The sequence below is a fragment of the Callorhinus ursinus genome, unplaced genomic scaffold (assembly GCF_003265705.2).
Source record: "Callorhinus ursinus isolate GAN/ISIS: 27379988/994484 unplaced genomic scaffold, GSC_fseal_2.0 scaffold24, whole genome shotgun sequence".
NCBI classification, from domain to species: Eukaryota; Metazoa; Chordata; class Mammalia; order Carnivora; family Otariidae; genus Callorhinus; species Callorhinus ursinus.
Window position 1 is genome coordinate 1030641 of NW_027397086.1, and position 15704 is coordinate 1046344.

The window sequence follows — 15704 nt, forward strand, 5'->3', positions numbered from 1 at the left end:
CAGCGAATATCATTCTCAATGGGGAAAAGCTGAGAGCTTTTCCCCTAAGGTCAGGAACGCGGCAGGGATGTCCACTCTCACCACTGCTATTCAACATAGTATTAGAAGTCCTAGCCACAGCAATCAGACAACAAAAAGAAATCAAAGGCATCCAAATCGGCAAAGAGGAAGTCAAACTCTCACTCTTTGCAGATGATATGATACTGTATCATATCTGGATATGATATGATATGTCTTTTGGGTCTTTTGGAAAGTGAGGGGGTGGAGTCTTTTGACTCCACCCCAAAACTGCTAGAACTCATACAGGAATTCAGTCAAGTAGCAGGCTATAAAATCAATGCACAGAAATCAGTGGCATTCCTATACACCAACAAGACAGAAGAGAGACAAATCAAGGAGTCGATCCCATTTACAATTGCACCCAAAACCATAAGATACCTAGGAATCAATTTAACCAAAGAGGCAAAGGATCTGTACTCAGAAAACTATAAAATACTCAGGAAAGAAATTGAAGAAGACACAAAGAAATGGAAAAACGTTCCATGCTCATGGATTGGAAGAACAAACATTGTGAAGATGTCAGTGCTACCTAGAGCAATCTACACATTGAATGCAATCCCCATCAAAATACCATCCACCTTTTTCAAAGAAATGGAACAAATAATCCTAAAATTTGTATGGAACCAGAAGAGACCCCGAATAACCAGAAGAATATTGAAAAAGAAAAGCAAAGCTGGCAGCATCACAATTCCGAACTTCCAGCTCTATTACAAAGCTGTCATCATCAAGACAGTATGGTACTGGCACAAAAACAGACACATAGATCAATGGAACAGAATAGAGAGCCCAGAAATGGACCCTCAACTCTATGGTCAACTCATCTTTGACAAAGCAGGAAAGAATGTGCAATGGAAAAAAGACAGTCTCTTCAACAAATGGTGTTGGGAGAATTGGACAGCCACATGCAGAAGAATGAAACTGGACCATTTCCTTACACCACACACAAAAATAGACTCCAAATGGTTGAAAGACCTAAACGTGAGACAGGAGTCCATCAAAATCCTAAAGGAGAACACAGGCAGCAACCTCTTCGACCTCAGCCACAGCAGCTTCTTCCTAGAAACATCGCCAAAGGCAAGAGAAGCCAGGGCAAAAATGAACTATTGGGATTTCATCAAGATAAAAAGCTTTTGCACAGCAAAGGAAACAGTCCACAAAACCAAAAGACAACCGACAGAATGGGAGAAAATATTTGCAAATGACCTATCAGATAAAGGGCTAGTATCCAAAATCTATAAAGAACTTATCAAACTCAACACCCAGAGAACAAATAATCCAATCAAGAAATGGGCGGAAGACATGAACAGACATTTTTCCAAAGAAGACATCCAAATGGCCAACAGACACATGAAAAAGTGCTCAACATCGCTCAGCATCAGGGAAATCCAAATCAAAACCTCCATGAGATACCACCTCACACCCGTCAGAATGGCTAAAATTAACAAGTCGGGAAACGACAGATGTTGGCGGGGATGTGGAGAAAGGGGAACCCTCCTACACTGTTGGTGGGAATGCAAGCTGGTGCAGCCACTCTGGAAAACAGTATGGAGGTTCCTCCAACAGTTGAAAATAGAGCTACCATACGATCCAGCAATTGCACTACTGGGTATTTACCACAAAGATACAAATGTAGGGATCCGAAGGGGTACGTGCACCCCGATATTTATAGCAGCAATGTCCACAATAGCCAAACCGTGGAAAGAACCAAGATGTCCATCGACAGATGAATGGATAAAGAAGAGATGGTATATATACACAATGGAATATTATGCAGCCAGAAAAAGGAATGAGATCTTGCCATTTGCAACGACATGGATGGAACTGGAGGGTGTTATGCTGAGTGAAATAAGTCAATCAGAGAAAGACATGTATCATATGACCTCGCTGATATGAGGAATTCTTAATCTCAGGAAACAAACTGAGGGTTGCTGGAGTGGTGGGGGGTGGGAGGGATGGGGTGGCTGGGTGATAGACATTGGGGAGGGTATGTGCTAACGTGAGCACTGTGAATTGTGCAAGACTGTTGAATCACAGATCAGTACTTCTGAAACAAATAATGCAATATATGGTAAGAAAAAAAGAAGAAGAAGAAGATAGCAGGAGGGGAAGATGGAAGGGGAGTAAGTCGGAGGGGGAGACGAACCATGAGAGACGATGGACTCTGAAAAACAAACTGAGGGTTCTAGAGGGGAGGGGGGTGGGGGGATGGGTTTGCCTGATGGTGGGTATTAAAGAGGGCACATTCTGCATGGAGCACTGGGTGTTATGCACAAACAATGAATCATGGAACACTACATCAAAAACTAATGATGTATGGTGATTAACATAACAATAAAAATTATTTAAAAAAATAAAAAAACAGAAACAGAAAAAAAAAAAGAAAAAGAAAAAAATGACCCAGTTTGTTCAACAAATAAAATGGGGGTGGGAGTAGAGATGCGGCGCCTTTAGTTTAGGAGAGCCTCATGAGACATGTCAGCCAATCACATTGTGTGGGCTAGATTTGGATCTTGGCACAAGCAAACTTTTTTAAAAGCGCCATTTATGAAACTGTTGGAAATCTGAACCCTGACCACTTGAGTTTTGATAACACTGAAGAATTCTTGTTGCTTGAGATGTGGGATGGCAACGTAGTCTTGCATTTTTTTGTTTTAAGAGTCCTTTTAGAGACACAGAAGGATATGTTTACAGATAAAATGATGATACTATGGCTGTTATTTGTTTCGATGTAACACAGGAAGGGAAAAGTAGGTGGAGGTGGAGGTGAAACAGGATTTACCAAGAGCTTTAGTTGTTGAAGTTTGGGGCAGCGGTCTGTGGAGGTTCCGGTTTCATTTACTTTTTTGTCTGTGTTTAAATATTCCATAATCAGTAGGTTAGGTTAGGGGCGCCTGGGTGGCTCAGTCGGGTAGGTGTCCAACTCCTGATTTCCACTCAAGTCATGATTTCAGGGATGTGGGATCAAGCCCGGCATCGGGCTCCACGCTCAGCGGAGAGTCTGCTTGAAGATTCTCTTCCTCTGCTGCTCCCCCCACTCACATGCGCACACTGTCCCTCTCTAGAATAAATAAATCTTTTTATAAAAATTTTAGATACATAAATGGGTTAAAGAAATTAACTAAATTGCTCCTTCCAGGAGGGGGATGGATTTTACTTTGTTTTGATTTAATGGTACCTGTTACTGACAAGAGAGAAGTGAAATAGGTACATGTGTACCTTTGTAGCTGGCATAAATAACCCTTATGGCTCTCGTTGGCAGATTGCATCAGAAGACTTTAAATATTTGTACTGTTGGCCCCAGTAATTACAGTTATATAAATCTATCTTCAAGAAATAATCCCAAGCACAGCAAAAGCTTGGTGAACAGAAGTGCACATTGTAGGCATATTCATATTAGGGAAAACTTGGAAGCAACTCATGTCCAGCAATAGGAGAATGGTTAAAGAAATTATAAATATATCCACTCAGTAGAGTGCCAGGCAGCACATACTGCCACTTTTGAAGACTGCACAGCAATAAAGAAGTGGCCCAGTCATTGAGCATCTGCCTTCGGCTCAGGTCATGATCCCAGGGTCCTGGGATCGAGCCCCGCATCGGGCTCCCTGCTCCGCAGGAAGCCTGCTTCTCCCTCTCCCACTCCCCCTGCTTGTGTTCCCTCTCTCGCTGTGTCTCTTTCTAATGAATAAATAAAAATTTTTTTTAAAAAAAGAACAATGCTTACATCATAATTTTAAATAAAAATTTGATTTGAAATTAAGTATATAGTTTCGGTTGTAACCATGTTAAAAATTCAGAAACAGTAGATCATTTTTCCCCCAGCTTTATTACAGAGTAATTGATTTACATCACGGTATAAGTTTAAGGTGGACAGCACAGTGGTTTGTGTGCAATGATGACCACAGTAGGTTCAGCCAACATCCATTTTCTCCTGTAGATTCTGTAGGAAGAAGAGAAAAGGAAAAAAATTTCTCCTTGTCACGGGAACTTGTGGGATTTGCTCTGCGCACAACTGTCCGCACACCTGTAGCAGTGCTGGATGTGGTCAGCATCTGCGCATCGAATCCCCAGGACGCATTTCTCTCGTAACGACGTTTGGACCTTTTGGCCCCCTGCTTCCATTCCCCTGCCCTGCCCCTCCGCCTCTGGTAACACAAAGTCTGACCTCCTTTTCTGTGAAATCCATAAATCTTTGATAGTAAAAGGATTGAAAGGAAATCCCCCTTAAATATTAAATATTAATGGTTTTGAAGGGCAGACTGTGATAATTTCCTTCCCTTTTACCCTAATTTTAGGTTTCTCTATAACAAGCATATTTATTAGCTAAGTTTTTAGTATTCGTTAGCTTTAAAATACCAAAATTCACTTTTGAAAAGAACAAAGATTAAATATAAAATTTCTAGTATCTTTAGTGTGTTTTTCTTTCTGAATTCCACCTTAAAATACTTGAGAAATGACAAAGGCAATTTATTGGTTAAAGTCAGCTAGACTTTGGTTTTTTAAGGAAATAATAGCTTAGTTATCTCTGCTTATTAGCAAAGAGAGTTAAAATGGGCAGTTGAAATGGTGGCCCTGTTGGAGACGGCGTGTTGGACCTCCACTGCAGCCCAATGAGAGGCTGTTAATTTCAGTGCTTATAATTACAAAACTGTGAACTTGATTCTCTTCCTCCCTCTCTCCCTTCCTCCCCATAGACTGCATGTGAACTAGAGAGAGTTGGGGCTCCTACCTCGGTGGTTTAGGGACATCCTTATCTAGTGATTTCCAGTAATCCAAGAGGTGGCCCATTAAATGTTACATGGTGTAGCAATATTTGAAAGTACTATACAGAAAGGAGATGTTTTTATTAACATTCTCTTAAATGTAAATAATGGTATCATCTCTTTTTCTTACCCTGTTTATAGTTGGGGACCGACCATTTTAGGCGTACAAAAAGAGAGATCCTCTCAGCACTTAGAAGTTACTGAAGGAACCAGGGGCGCCTGGGTGGCTCAGTGGGTTAAGCAGCTGCCTTCGGCTCAGCTCATGATCCCAGGGTCCTGGGATCGAGCCCCGCGTCGGGCTCCCTGCTCCGCAGGAGGCCTGCGTCTCCCTCTCCCACTCCCCTCTGCTTGTGTTTCCCTCTCTCGCTGTGTCTCCCTCTGTCAAATAAATAAATAAAATCTTAAAAAAAAAAAAAAAAGCTGTTGAAGGAACCAGATACTAGGAATGTTTGCTCATACCCAGGACTAATCAAGGAAAGAGGAGGGTTGTTGCTGGGGACGGTCGGACAGCAGAGAACGGGGAAGTGAGGAGAGGGTGCTTGAAGGTGGCATCGACAGCAGCAGAGTGTATACTGGATCACAGGATTTGGATTGGGGCGGGGGCTCTTTTCAGCCCGTTCTTTGATATTGGAGCCTTGTCAAACGAGCCGGACCGTGGGCCCCGCCTGGGTCCTGTTCCTAGTCTGCCTCCAGAGTCTCACTGGGAAATGAACAGAAGAGGTGTAGCAAGGTATCAGGAGTCACATGAGCCCCTAAAAGAAAGGAAGGTGCTGTTTCTATTCTTAGTGCTGAGCTTGTTCCAGCAAGCACAGCAGTTACTTTCTCCCTGGCATGATATGAAGCTGCGCTTTTTTTTTTTTTTAGGTGTGTTGGTTTTGTTTTTTGTGTTTTTTGTTTTTGTTTTTGTTTTTTTAATCCATAATACGTGCTTAGATTCTAAGAGAGTAAAAGCACTTAATGTATTTCCAGGATCATGTTCCTTTTTGGAGATAAAATTCAGCTACTTTCCATTTACCTTCAGAGCTTACTTGGTATTGCTTCTCTACTTACACTGAGCTATTATAAAGAGATAGTTCAGCCGGGTGGGCGTTTGGTGCCTGCCTTTAATCTCTCTGCTGTATTCTTCTACATATTCCATGGGTGTACGTAGGGCCATGAAATAATAGGAAAACAAATGTGCTTACCAAATCCTAGGATGCCAGAATCCTAGGATAGCCTTTGAAAAAGATAATCTTAAGACTGAAAAAAATAAAAGGAAATTTTACTTTATCCAGCAGATATTAAACATATGGAACTTATCCTGAGATTTATGAGCCAAAAATATAAATAAATTCAGTGTAGATTGTAGGAAGGTCTTGTTTAGAGCTTGTTCCTGAACACTTTAGGATGCCTTCCCTCGGAGGGCCCTCCCGTGCATCTCTCAGCAACAAGAGGGAGAAGTGATCCTTTCTTCTTCACAGAGTCTTGCCCATCCTCATGCATTTGTATGTTCGAGTGTAAGTTTTCATGTTTGCATGCATGTGTTTTGACAGGTGACCTTGGGAAAGGTGTTGAAAGTGATTGTCGTCATGCGGAGCCTATTCATTGATCGAACAATAGTAAGGGGATATAGTGAAAATGTCTACACAGAAGATGGCAAGGTAAGCATTCTGGAGTCTTTTGTTTCGTTTTCCTTTATTTTCTGTGTCCCAGAACAAACGTAGTAGAGTCCCAGATGAATGACATTAAACACTAGCAGTCATAGCTGAAATGATCAACAAGCATGGTTTATCAGTGTGAAGATGAACGTTTTACAGAAAAACATTTCTCTCTCTCTCTCTCCCCTTGCATTTTTCATCAAGCTTCTGCTTTTTCCTTTAAGCCTGATGCCCTTAGTTGAATTTCTAATTTATCACCTTAGACCCCAGTTGCCTCATTAAATGTGTCTTCTGAGGAAATGGATTTCTTTCTTTCTTTTTTTTTTTTTTTCCCGCCCAGTAGTATACAGCACATCAATAGCCCAGGGTTTGGCATTTTCGGCATTTTGCTTTTCCTAGAACCATGAGGAAAATTCGAGTTACTTTGACACACAACCTGCTCGGGATCTTTTCCTATGAAACTAACAAGGAGCCCTGAGGAAGTGGCTTATCCTCAGCAGTACATACTGAACACTGCAGTTGAAAAAAGAGAAGTTCTTTCCACGGGTGATTTGTCTCATAGAAAGTTCACCCATGTGAACCCCTAATTTCTCTTGACTGCACACTGTCCATATGGCTCTGTGGAGAGCATCAGAGGATGCTAATGGGAGCTGACAGCCTTCATTTGTGTTGGCTTCCAGAGTGTAATGAGCGCTCCGCCTGAGATACCCACCTGGATGCACCCCGGCCACTTCTTGCACCAAGCCTCTGTCTGCCTCTCTCTCCTGAGCTTTCCCTTCTCTTCATGAAGCCCATTACAATTTTTAAAGTTTGCTATAGTTCTAGCACTCACCACCCAAAAGCCACATTATAATGAGGATAGAAGATTCTTCAAAAAAAGGTGACAGATGTAGCTTCGCACATAACAGTGTGCTATGTAAGAGCTGTGACCCACAAAATGATGAGATTTGTGTTTTGAACAAGTAACCCAGCATCTCCACATCCCACACAAGTGTTGTCAACGAGGGAAGCTACTCTTACTTCAAGGACTCTGCCAAGTTCTCGTAGATCTCCCCATTGAAAGCAGAGTGTTCCTCAAGGGGAGATTTCTGTTTTCTTTTTGGAAAAACCAAAGTGTCTTTAGAGCAGCTGTGGAGAATAAAGCACGTCACCGGGGCAGGCTGGCCTTCGTGTGAATGATTTGTGAACCCTAGCGGCCCCTCTCACGAGCAGCTCTAGACGAGTGAGCAACAGCAGAAACACCCCCAGCCAGGAGCCCCCGCCTCACTGGGCCCAGCCGTTTAGACGTGTGGTTCTTGTCGCCTTTGTTCAAGGTTCACAACTCCTCAGTCACACCTGGTATGAATCACAGTCCTTGCCCTCCAGAGACCCACAAGTGCACTGGGGAGAGAAGGCTGGAAACATAGAAAGCTAAGCAACAGTAGCAACCGTGTGACAAGAGGTATAAACTCAGGAGAGGGAGGAAGCTTTCCCTGAAGTTAGATTCTAAGGAGTGAGGGTTTACCTACTTTGCATGATCTCTTTAACTTCGGATTTGCCCCACACGGAAGTGTCCTAACTAAGACCTGTAAAGCAAAGCACTTAGCACTTAGCCACCTAGTTACCACTCAGTAAATAACAAGTACTATTTTTATTCTGCACTTAAAACAAGGGATTTAGAAAATTGTCACATATGTATGCTTCTAGGATTTCTCTCTGGTTATTCCCCCTGAGGTGCTCCCAACCAACCCCACCCCATGCGCCCACCCCATACCGTGGTTTCATGTGTCAGCCCACAGAGATCACTCCCGACCTGTGTCTAGGTGGCACCTCTCCTCCCCAGGTGCTGCACCTCACCTTCAGCCCGCCCAAAACTCCGCTCACCATCTTCCTCCTGAAAGTCGGTTTCTCTCCACTGTTCCTCATCTGGGGTAACTGTACCGCCACCTCATTGCTCAAACTGTCCTTCCCCTCCCCCAAACCTAGTCTCTGTCAGCGGGTTCTGGTGATTCTCCTGCTTACATGGGCTCCTCCTGCCCCGTCTCCCCTTCTTCCAGGTTCTCCTTATTCCTCAATGGAGCAAGTGCACGGCCACCTCATGCCTCGTCTCCAGTCTTACTTCCCTCCCACAGTCTGTCCTTCACTTGGCTTCCAGAGCGGTCTTCCCAAAATACAAATCCAAGCGTATGATTTCTTGCTTTCACCATCCCCTGTTGCCCAAAACATGCAAGAAAGTAGAATAGTAATGGATATTAGACACAAAGCGGTCCATGGTCAAAATGTCTGAGAAACACAGGATTAGAGAAGGTTCAGAAGGTTTCTTTGCTATAGAAATTCTTGGAAACTTTAGTTTGCTTTGTGTCCTGTGAATCTCCTAAGAGGAGCATATAGTGTGCGGTATTTTCCTAACTTATTTGAACCCCAAATTCATTATTTCTTCTTTTCCTCTCAGTATATTGTGACACTGGCGTTTCGCAGAACATGCTTCTGAAAACCCTGGCTTCTAGAATAAAATCCAGACTCCTTAGCAACACATAGAAATGCCAGGTGATCTGGCCCCTGCCTTCCTTTCTGACCTCAGCTGATGTCATTCTGTGAGCACGTTTTCTCTTACTCTCTAGCCTTTTGTGCTGTCTGTGGCTCCCACAACTCTCTCACTCACTTGCACCCTCAGTGCCCTCGGCCTGAGATGCTTTGTCCTCCTCGTCCTCCTGACACCCTCAGCTCTTCCCTTCATCCTGGCTTACTGCCGTCCCCTTTCTCACCCTGTCCCCGGTTCCTGGGGGTCTCTTACACGAGCACGGACTCCAGCTGGCGGGCCCCGGTTTGTGTCTGTCTGTGGCACAAAGTAGCCTCCTCCTGAATACATCCATAGCGTTTTGACCAGTCTTTTTCTAGAACTAGAATTAGTACGTCATGGTTATTTGTTTACATGTCTATCTTGAAATTAATAAAAACACTGAGAGTACTCTGTATGTTGGCCTGGTAGGCGTCATGATAAGCAAACTTTGCCCACAGTGGTCATCGGGTCCTAGGTTCTGCTTAAATTAGAATCGCTCTCCAGAGAAGGCAACTGAGACCTAGAATGTACAGTGACTTGCCTGCAGTCACACCCCGCCAGGCCTCAGACCCCCATCTGCCAGGAGCACCTCAAGGGCCCAGACCCTGTCCTGTGACGCTGTCCCAAGGAGATGCCGCAGGTGCCTGGAGTGCTGGAGAAGCCCGGCGCTGTGTGGGAGGGACAGTGGAGAAGCCTGCTTAGGTTGTGCCAGTGCTTTAGCTGGAGTGGAAAAGCGGAGAACCAAACACCAGAGACAAAGACCAAAAGAAGCAGCCGAGAGTGTAGTTATAAGTGCAGAAAATGAAGGAGACACATACGCATGTGCACACGGCGCGCATCTTCCTAATGAGAGATTAGCGTGGGTTCTCTGTTCATCAGAAAGAAAATGAGTGTGTGTCTGGGAACCTGAATTCTGCTATGATTCATATCACAAATGTGATACAGGAAGACTCTTGCTACATTTTACAGCTGCACACATTGGCCCAAGTGGTCAGCAGGGACCCTAAAACAGGGAAGAGCAAGACTGAGAGACCAAGGCGTTTGTTGTGTTAAAGGCACATTAACCGCCTTTGGCAGAGGCGCTCTCTAAACAACCGCTCTGCCCAGAATCGAATCCTAGCCAATTTGATTAGTACCTTCTTTTTTTCAGAGCACTTTACAAAACCATGCAGACATTATTAGTGTTCTATTTTGAGTACCAATGCTGGTATATGTGAATTTATATATAGTTATACACATGTAAGCCTTAGTGTAATTAACGTGCTGAAATGTCTAGCACATCCCAAAGAAAATATAACCTTTGGAAGGAGCCCCTGGAGCTTGAGGTGTGGTCCTCAAGAGCAAATTGCTGCTTGCAGTTCTGCTGTTCCGGACATGCAGGTCTGCATTTGCTGAGCTGGTGCCTGAGCGCTTGCCTGGGGGTGATTTGCTGCAGTCTGAGAGCTCAGCCACTGATACCGTGGGCGTCGCTCGGAAAGCCGTAGGCTTGCTGGGGTCTGAACCCAAAGCAGCCAACACCTCCGGAAAGGTTTAATTATCCCTGTTGCTGCAATAGTGGCCCGGCGTCCCCTCCACCACCCCACGCCCTGATCTCCAGACCTGGCAGGTTTTTTTTCCCGTCAGAATCCCAGCAAGGCTACCACTTTGCACTTTGCAGGAACCACCACCGCTGCCGCCCTCATTGTGTTGCCTCTTTACCTGGGATGCATATTTTTGAGACCAACTCCAGTAGACTAATTCCTCTAATAAAACGTAAAAATGCTTTTAAAACTTACCAACCCGCTATTCACTGTAACCAGGGAGGCGCAGAGAGCCATGACTCAGCATGTTAAAAGGCAGATTTGGGTTGAATACCTGGCCATTGTCCTGATTTTATACCCACCAGACTTAACTGAAAAAATATAAGTGTCTCGGTTGAATTTATCTTATTAGGGGATTTAGGTTATGTTAATGCTATAGCTTCATTAATTACCCCATATCAATAAAAAAAGGCAGCTTTTAGCCTCCTAGCAAAAGAGAGGAAAAGAAATAGTGGTATCAAAGGGAACCTTCAAAGACAGCCAGAGCTCTCTCCAGGGTAATTTCTGATCCCCGCATTCTTCCCACTTCAAAGTTGGATGTGTGTGGGGGCGGGGGGGGGGCGTCGAGGGGGATGGGGAAGCTTGAATCTGATTTCTCTAATAAGTGTTGGCATCAGCCCCGTTTGATATTAGATGCAGGGAACGTTTTGATTTGTTATAGCCTTTGAAATTGTTCAGGCGACCTTCAGAAAAACGTTCTCTTGTTACTTATGGGGGAAGGGGGAAAAGCTGGGGAAGGGGCCTCCGGTTTAATTCGCATGCAGATGGTGCCCAGAGTTGTGCTTTTCAGCAGTTTCTAGTAATAGAGGTATGTCCTGATCGAAAGTGAAAAGTTGAAGAACAGCAGACCCGTAACACTAGTTCTGTGGTGAGACTTGTTCACTTCCTGATTCTCCGGGGAGGACTGGGCACATTAAGAAGGTGACCAGGTAAAAGTTTATGGTTTTGAAGTTTGGGGAATCATGGAGAAATGTCCGACCATTGCTGGTTTACGGCCCTCTACCCCTGCTGACGCATCACCTGTTGACCTTGCAAGGTGAAGATGCTAATAAATCAAAGCTTTAAAAGTTGAAGATCCTTGTGAGGCTTATGAGTTTTATTTGGAATTGTCAATTTTAGATAATTTATGGTACCTTGTACTATTTTTTGAAGTGAAGAATTGGTAACTTTCTGAGAAGCTGCCAGGATTTTCACTGGCTGCTAAGCGAATTTCAGTGGTGATGATTGTCACATGAGCGGGCCTCAAAGCAGATTTGTCATGTTGAACTTCTGCAAGAGTGCCACCCCCCGCAACAGCTGCTACCACTTGGCGGGGGGCTCGCAATCAGCCCTCCTGAATTCTAGCTGAAAGGCGGTCTTCCTCCCAGGTTGAGAGCTGGGCCTCTGGAGGCAGAGCTGGTTTTGGATTTTCTACCACATACTCCTTGTGTGACGTTGGACAGGTTACTGAACTTCTCTGAGCCTCCATGTCCTCTTCTGGGAGGTGGGGATGGTTTCATCATCCTCGTCCAGATCTCTGGGAGGATTCCGAAAGCTAACACAGCTCCGTGTCCTTGGGCTCTGTGCTCAGAGTGGAGGCTGCTTGTCCTTCTCCCTCTACCCCTCCCCCCGCTCATTCTCTCTCTCTCTCTCTCCCTCTCAAATAAATAAATAAAATCTTTAAAAGGGAGGGAGGGAGGAAGGAAGGAAGGAAATGCAGGTGTAGTGCAGGCCACATGCATGGTCCTCGGTGAATGGTGTCTGTCCTTGCTGGATGTGCGGCCATGCCGGTGCCAGTGGGCATTGTCATAGCTGGTGAGCCCCTGCCTTCTGATACTGGGCCATTCTGATTTTTCGTTTCAGTAAGTCAATTTGATCGTCACCATTCTCATTGGTTGAGAGGACCTTTGACGTCTTGATGTTTAACCTGAGAACAGATATGTCTGTGCTAGGGCAGTTGGTCATCTGTGGGGTTTGTTTCCATTTTACCCAAGAACAGAGCACATTCCTACCCCTAAAATATTCATTCCAGTCCTGAGTCCCAGAGGCTACTCCGAAGACTGCAGATTCAGCTACCAAATTACCGTAAGGTTGGCTTTTCCATTTTAAGATCTTTCTAACGCTTGCCCAGAATACTGAGAGGTGCTTTACTTTCTTTCCCTGACATTGTAGTTCAGAATAATTTCCCATTCATCAGGCTGAAAGTTTATAGCTTCCAGAATGCTCCTTTTTGAATATCACAGCCAGAAAAAAAATTGGTAGCCATGTCTGCCTTTGCGGTAAATAAGCTGAAGCTAATAAATATTCACTGGGATCAGTCCGGGCTCCCTGAAATGAATTTCTGAAATCTTCCTGGCCCTGAGGAGAGGCAGGGCACTGACTCCAGAACGCTCCCTTAAATGGCTTTCTTTGGCATAAATCTAGCAGAAAATCAAGTACAAACGGCCTGCTGTGCCTTCGCAGCAATAGGGGAACCCATTGTTACCGGCTCCCTTTCTTACCCGTGTGCACCTGGTACGTAGGGCGTATTGTCCGACATCCTGCTGCCCCAGATGGCTGCGGCTCTTCCCTAGGGTCCTGAATTATCTATTTAAACTGCCTTTCAAAAAGAGCAGCACGCTCACTTTGAATGAGCGTGGTGTGTTTTGAGAAGCCACAATTAGGCTGGAGAGTCCATCTCTTAATTAAACTTGTGCGTATTTCTCCCTGGATGATTTCTCTATTAAAACATTCTGCCGATGCTGAAGAGTTGGGTTTGTTTTCTTTTTTTAAATAATATTTAAATAATTTTTTATTTAAATAAATTAAAATATAAATTTATTTAATTTATAAATTTAATTAATTAATTAATTTAAAATTTAAATTAAATTAAAAAATAAATTTAAAATTTAAATAATTTTTTAAATAATTTTCTCTTTTAAATAAAAACTAACTTTTCGGTTTATATGCAGCTTCTTCCTTTTCTCTTTTTCCATGGCCCCGTGTTTATGCCTTGGTCTGCCTATGTATGTTGGGAACAGGCAGGAAGGATAAACAGTGGAGAACCTCAAAAGAAACAGCTACCGGCTTCCAAAGGAAGGAGACCTGTGTGAGTTCCAAGTTGAGACACTGATGTTACTCTTCCTAAAATTTAGATTTAGAATCTTTGGCATCTCCCTGTCATCTTGGCAGTGATTTGGCAGAACTAAGAGATACAAAAAATCATTCTTATTCATTCTGCAGTCTCTGAATAATCTTTAAGTGCTGCATTTTTTAAGCCCTGGGCCCCACTGCGGCACTGAGGAACAGTAGGAACCTGCCTTCTCCTCCCCAGGATGACCGGCTGGCCAGCAGTTTTCTTCAACAGAATTGACAGTGTGGGGCATTCATACCATATGAAGGAAACCTTCTTTTGAGGTTTCCTTCAGAGTTATCTGGAGGTAACATGTCACTTTTCCCCCTACAAATTGCTAGCCTACCAAATTAAAATTCTAATGCCTAAAGATTTTTTTTTTAATCAAGTGGCTGAAGGGGGTGGTGGAGTACAGTGACTGAAAATTGATACCACCTTTCTGAAGAGCAGTTTAGCCAGAGTAGGAGAGGGGTCAGTTAGGGGCTTCTCTGGAAATCCAGGAAGGATGTGGTAACACGAGAGGGGTTAGGGAGAGGTGGACCCATTCGAGTGAATGTTCAGGCAGAGTTCTTCCAGTACTTTTCCTGGGCTTGGATCTGCTAATCCTGGCCCTCTCCAGCAGGAGCCCCACAGAGGTCCAGGGGGACCCTCTCAGAATCCTCTAAACCTCCTCTGTGGCCTGAACGTTCTCAGACACAGTGCAGTGTACATTGCACTCATTCTGAACAGGAAGAAGCCGGGGAGAAGTGAATGTGTGCCTGTGCACAGACCACCTCTCAATTCCAAGGGCCATTTTCAGAAAACCAGGTTTTGGTGTTTTCCTCAGAACAAAAACAGAACTCCGAACTGCCCCATGTCAAGTGCAACACTTCACTTCCTGTCTTCTTAGAGGAACCTTCCTGTGTGATTGCTTCTCATGTTCCCAGGGGCTCCAAAATCAATAACACAACCTATAGGCCATACAGTCGTATCTCAGGTTTCTACGTTGACCACTGGCCAACCCCAAAGGCAGGTTCCAAGAGGCCCGTTGAGCAGGTGTTTCAATTTGTTCAGCTCTGGAACTCACATATTACAGGTGACTTTTTAGCACCTGTGGGACATACTGACTCTTCTAATCTGCACTATCCTTAAGCTATCTCCCAGCACTGTATTGGGGATAATTCTGTTTTTGCTCTACTTAATTTATAAGTATAAACTCACAGAACAATGAGAATGCATTGACTTACCATACAAAATTGTAAAACAAAAATCCTTTTGGTTAGATTAAGCTACTGACATGCTCTGTGCAAGACCCAGTGTAGCCCGAAGAGGATGAACCCGGTTGACTCCGAGCCCTAGCCACGACCTCCAGTTTCCTCATTTGTGAGGCAGGGGTGCCCTCGATCAAGGGTCCCTGGCCTGACCAGCCATCACAGTTATACCACTGCTTGGGGAGCAAACAGACGAACAGATGAACAGATGCTCAGGCCCACTGTAAACTTACTAATTCAGACACTCCAGGGGAGGAACCAGGGAATCTGTATATCAAAATACAAAAAATATCCCCCCAGCAGCTTCTGATGCCAGCCAAGTTTGAGCATCATCAGGGGAGACCATCCATAAGAAGCCATGGACAATTGAATGGCTCTGAACCATTGTCTCATCACCTGGAAGGTAAGGTTGCTAGTGGGACCAGCCGCATTGGTTTGTTCTAGGGATTAAATGAGCGAGTGTGTGTGGAGGGCCTCGTGTGACAACTGGCGTGGAGCAGGTGCTCAGGAGCTGGTAGCTGCTAATTTTCCTCCACTCAGCAGGGACCTACTGATGCCTGTGACGTGCTAGGTCCCACATCAGGACAACATAAGCAAACGAAATAAAGTACCAGGTGGTTTTAAGTGCAATGAAAATCTCAAATTTTTGAAAAGATAATGAGAATCAAGACGACAACAGGTATGGAAATAGTATTTTAGACGGGGTAACTGGAAAATGACTCTCTAATAAGGTGATGTTTGAACTAAAGAAAATTAAGAGGAGCCCTGTAAGTGTTTGTGGGGAAAA

General features: G+C 44.2%; 1 protein-coding gene across 1 annotated transcript in view; it reads left to right on the forward strand.

The window, feature by feature from the left end:
- The window catches only part of MED27 (mediator complex subunit 27), a 208024-nt gene that overhangs the window by 171505 nt on the left and 20815 nt on the right, over positions 1-15704 (forward strand). The window contains exon 5 of the mRNA XM_025888310.2: positions 6353-6460. Coding sequence (XP_025744095.1) covers positions 6353-6460 — 108 coding nt within the window. The remainder of the gene's footprint in view (positions 1-6352; positions 6461-15704) is intronic.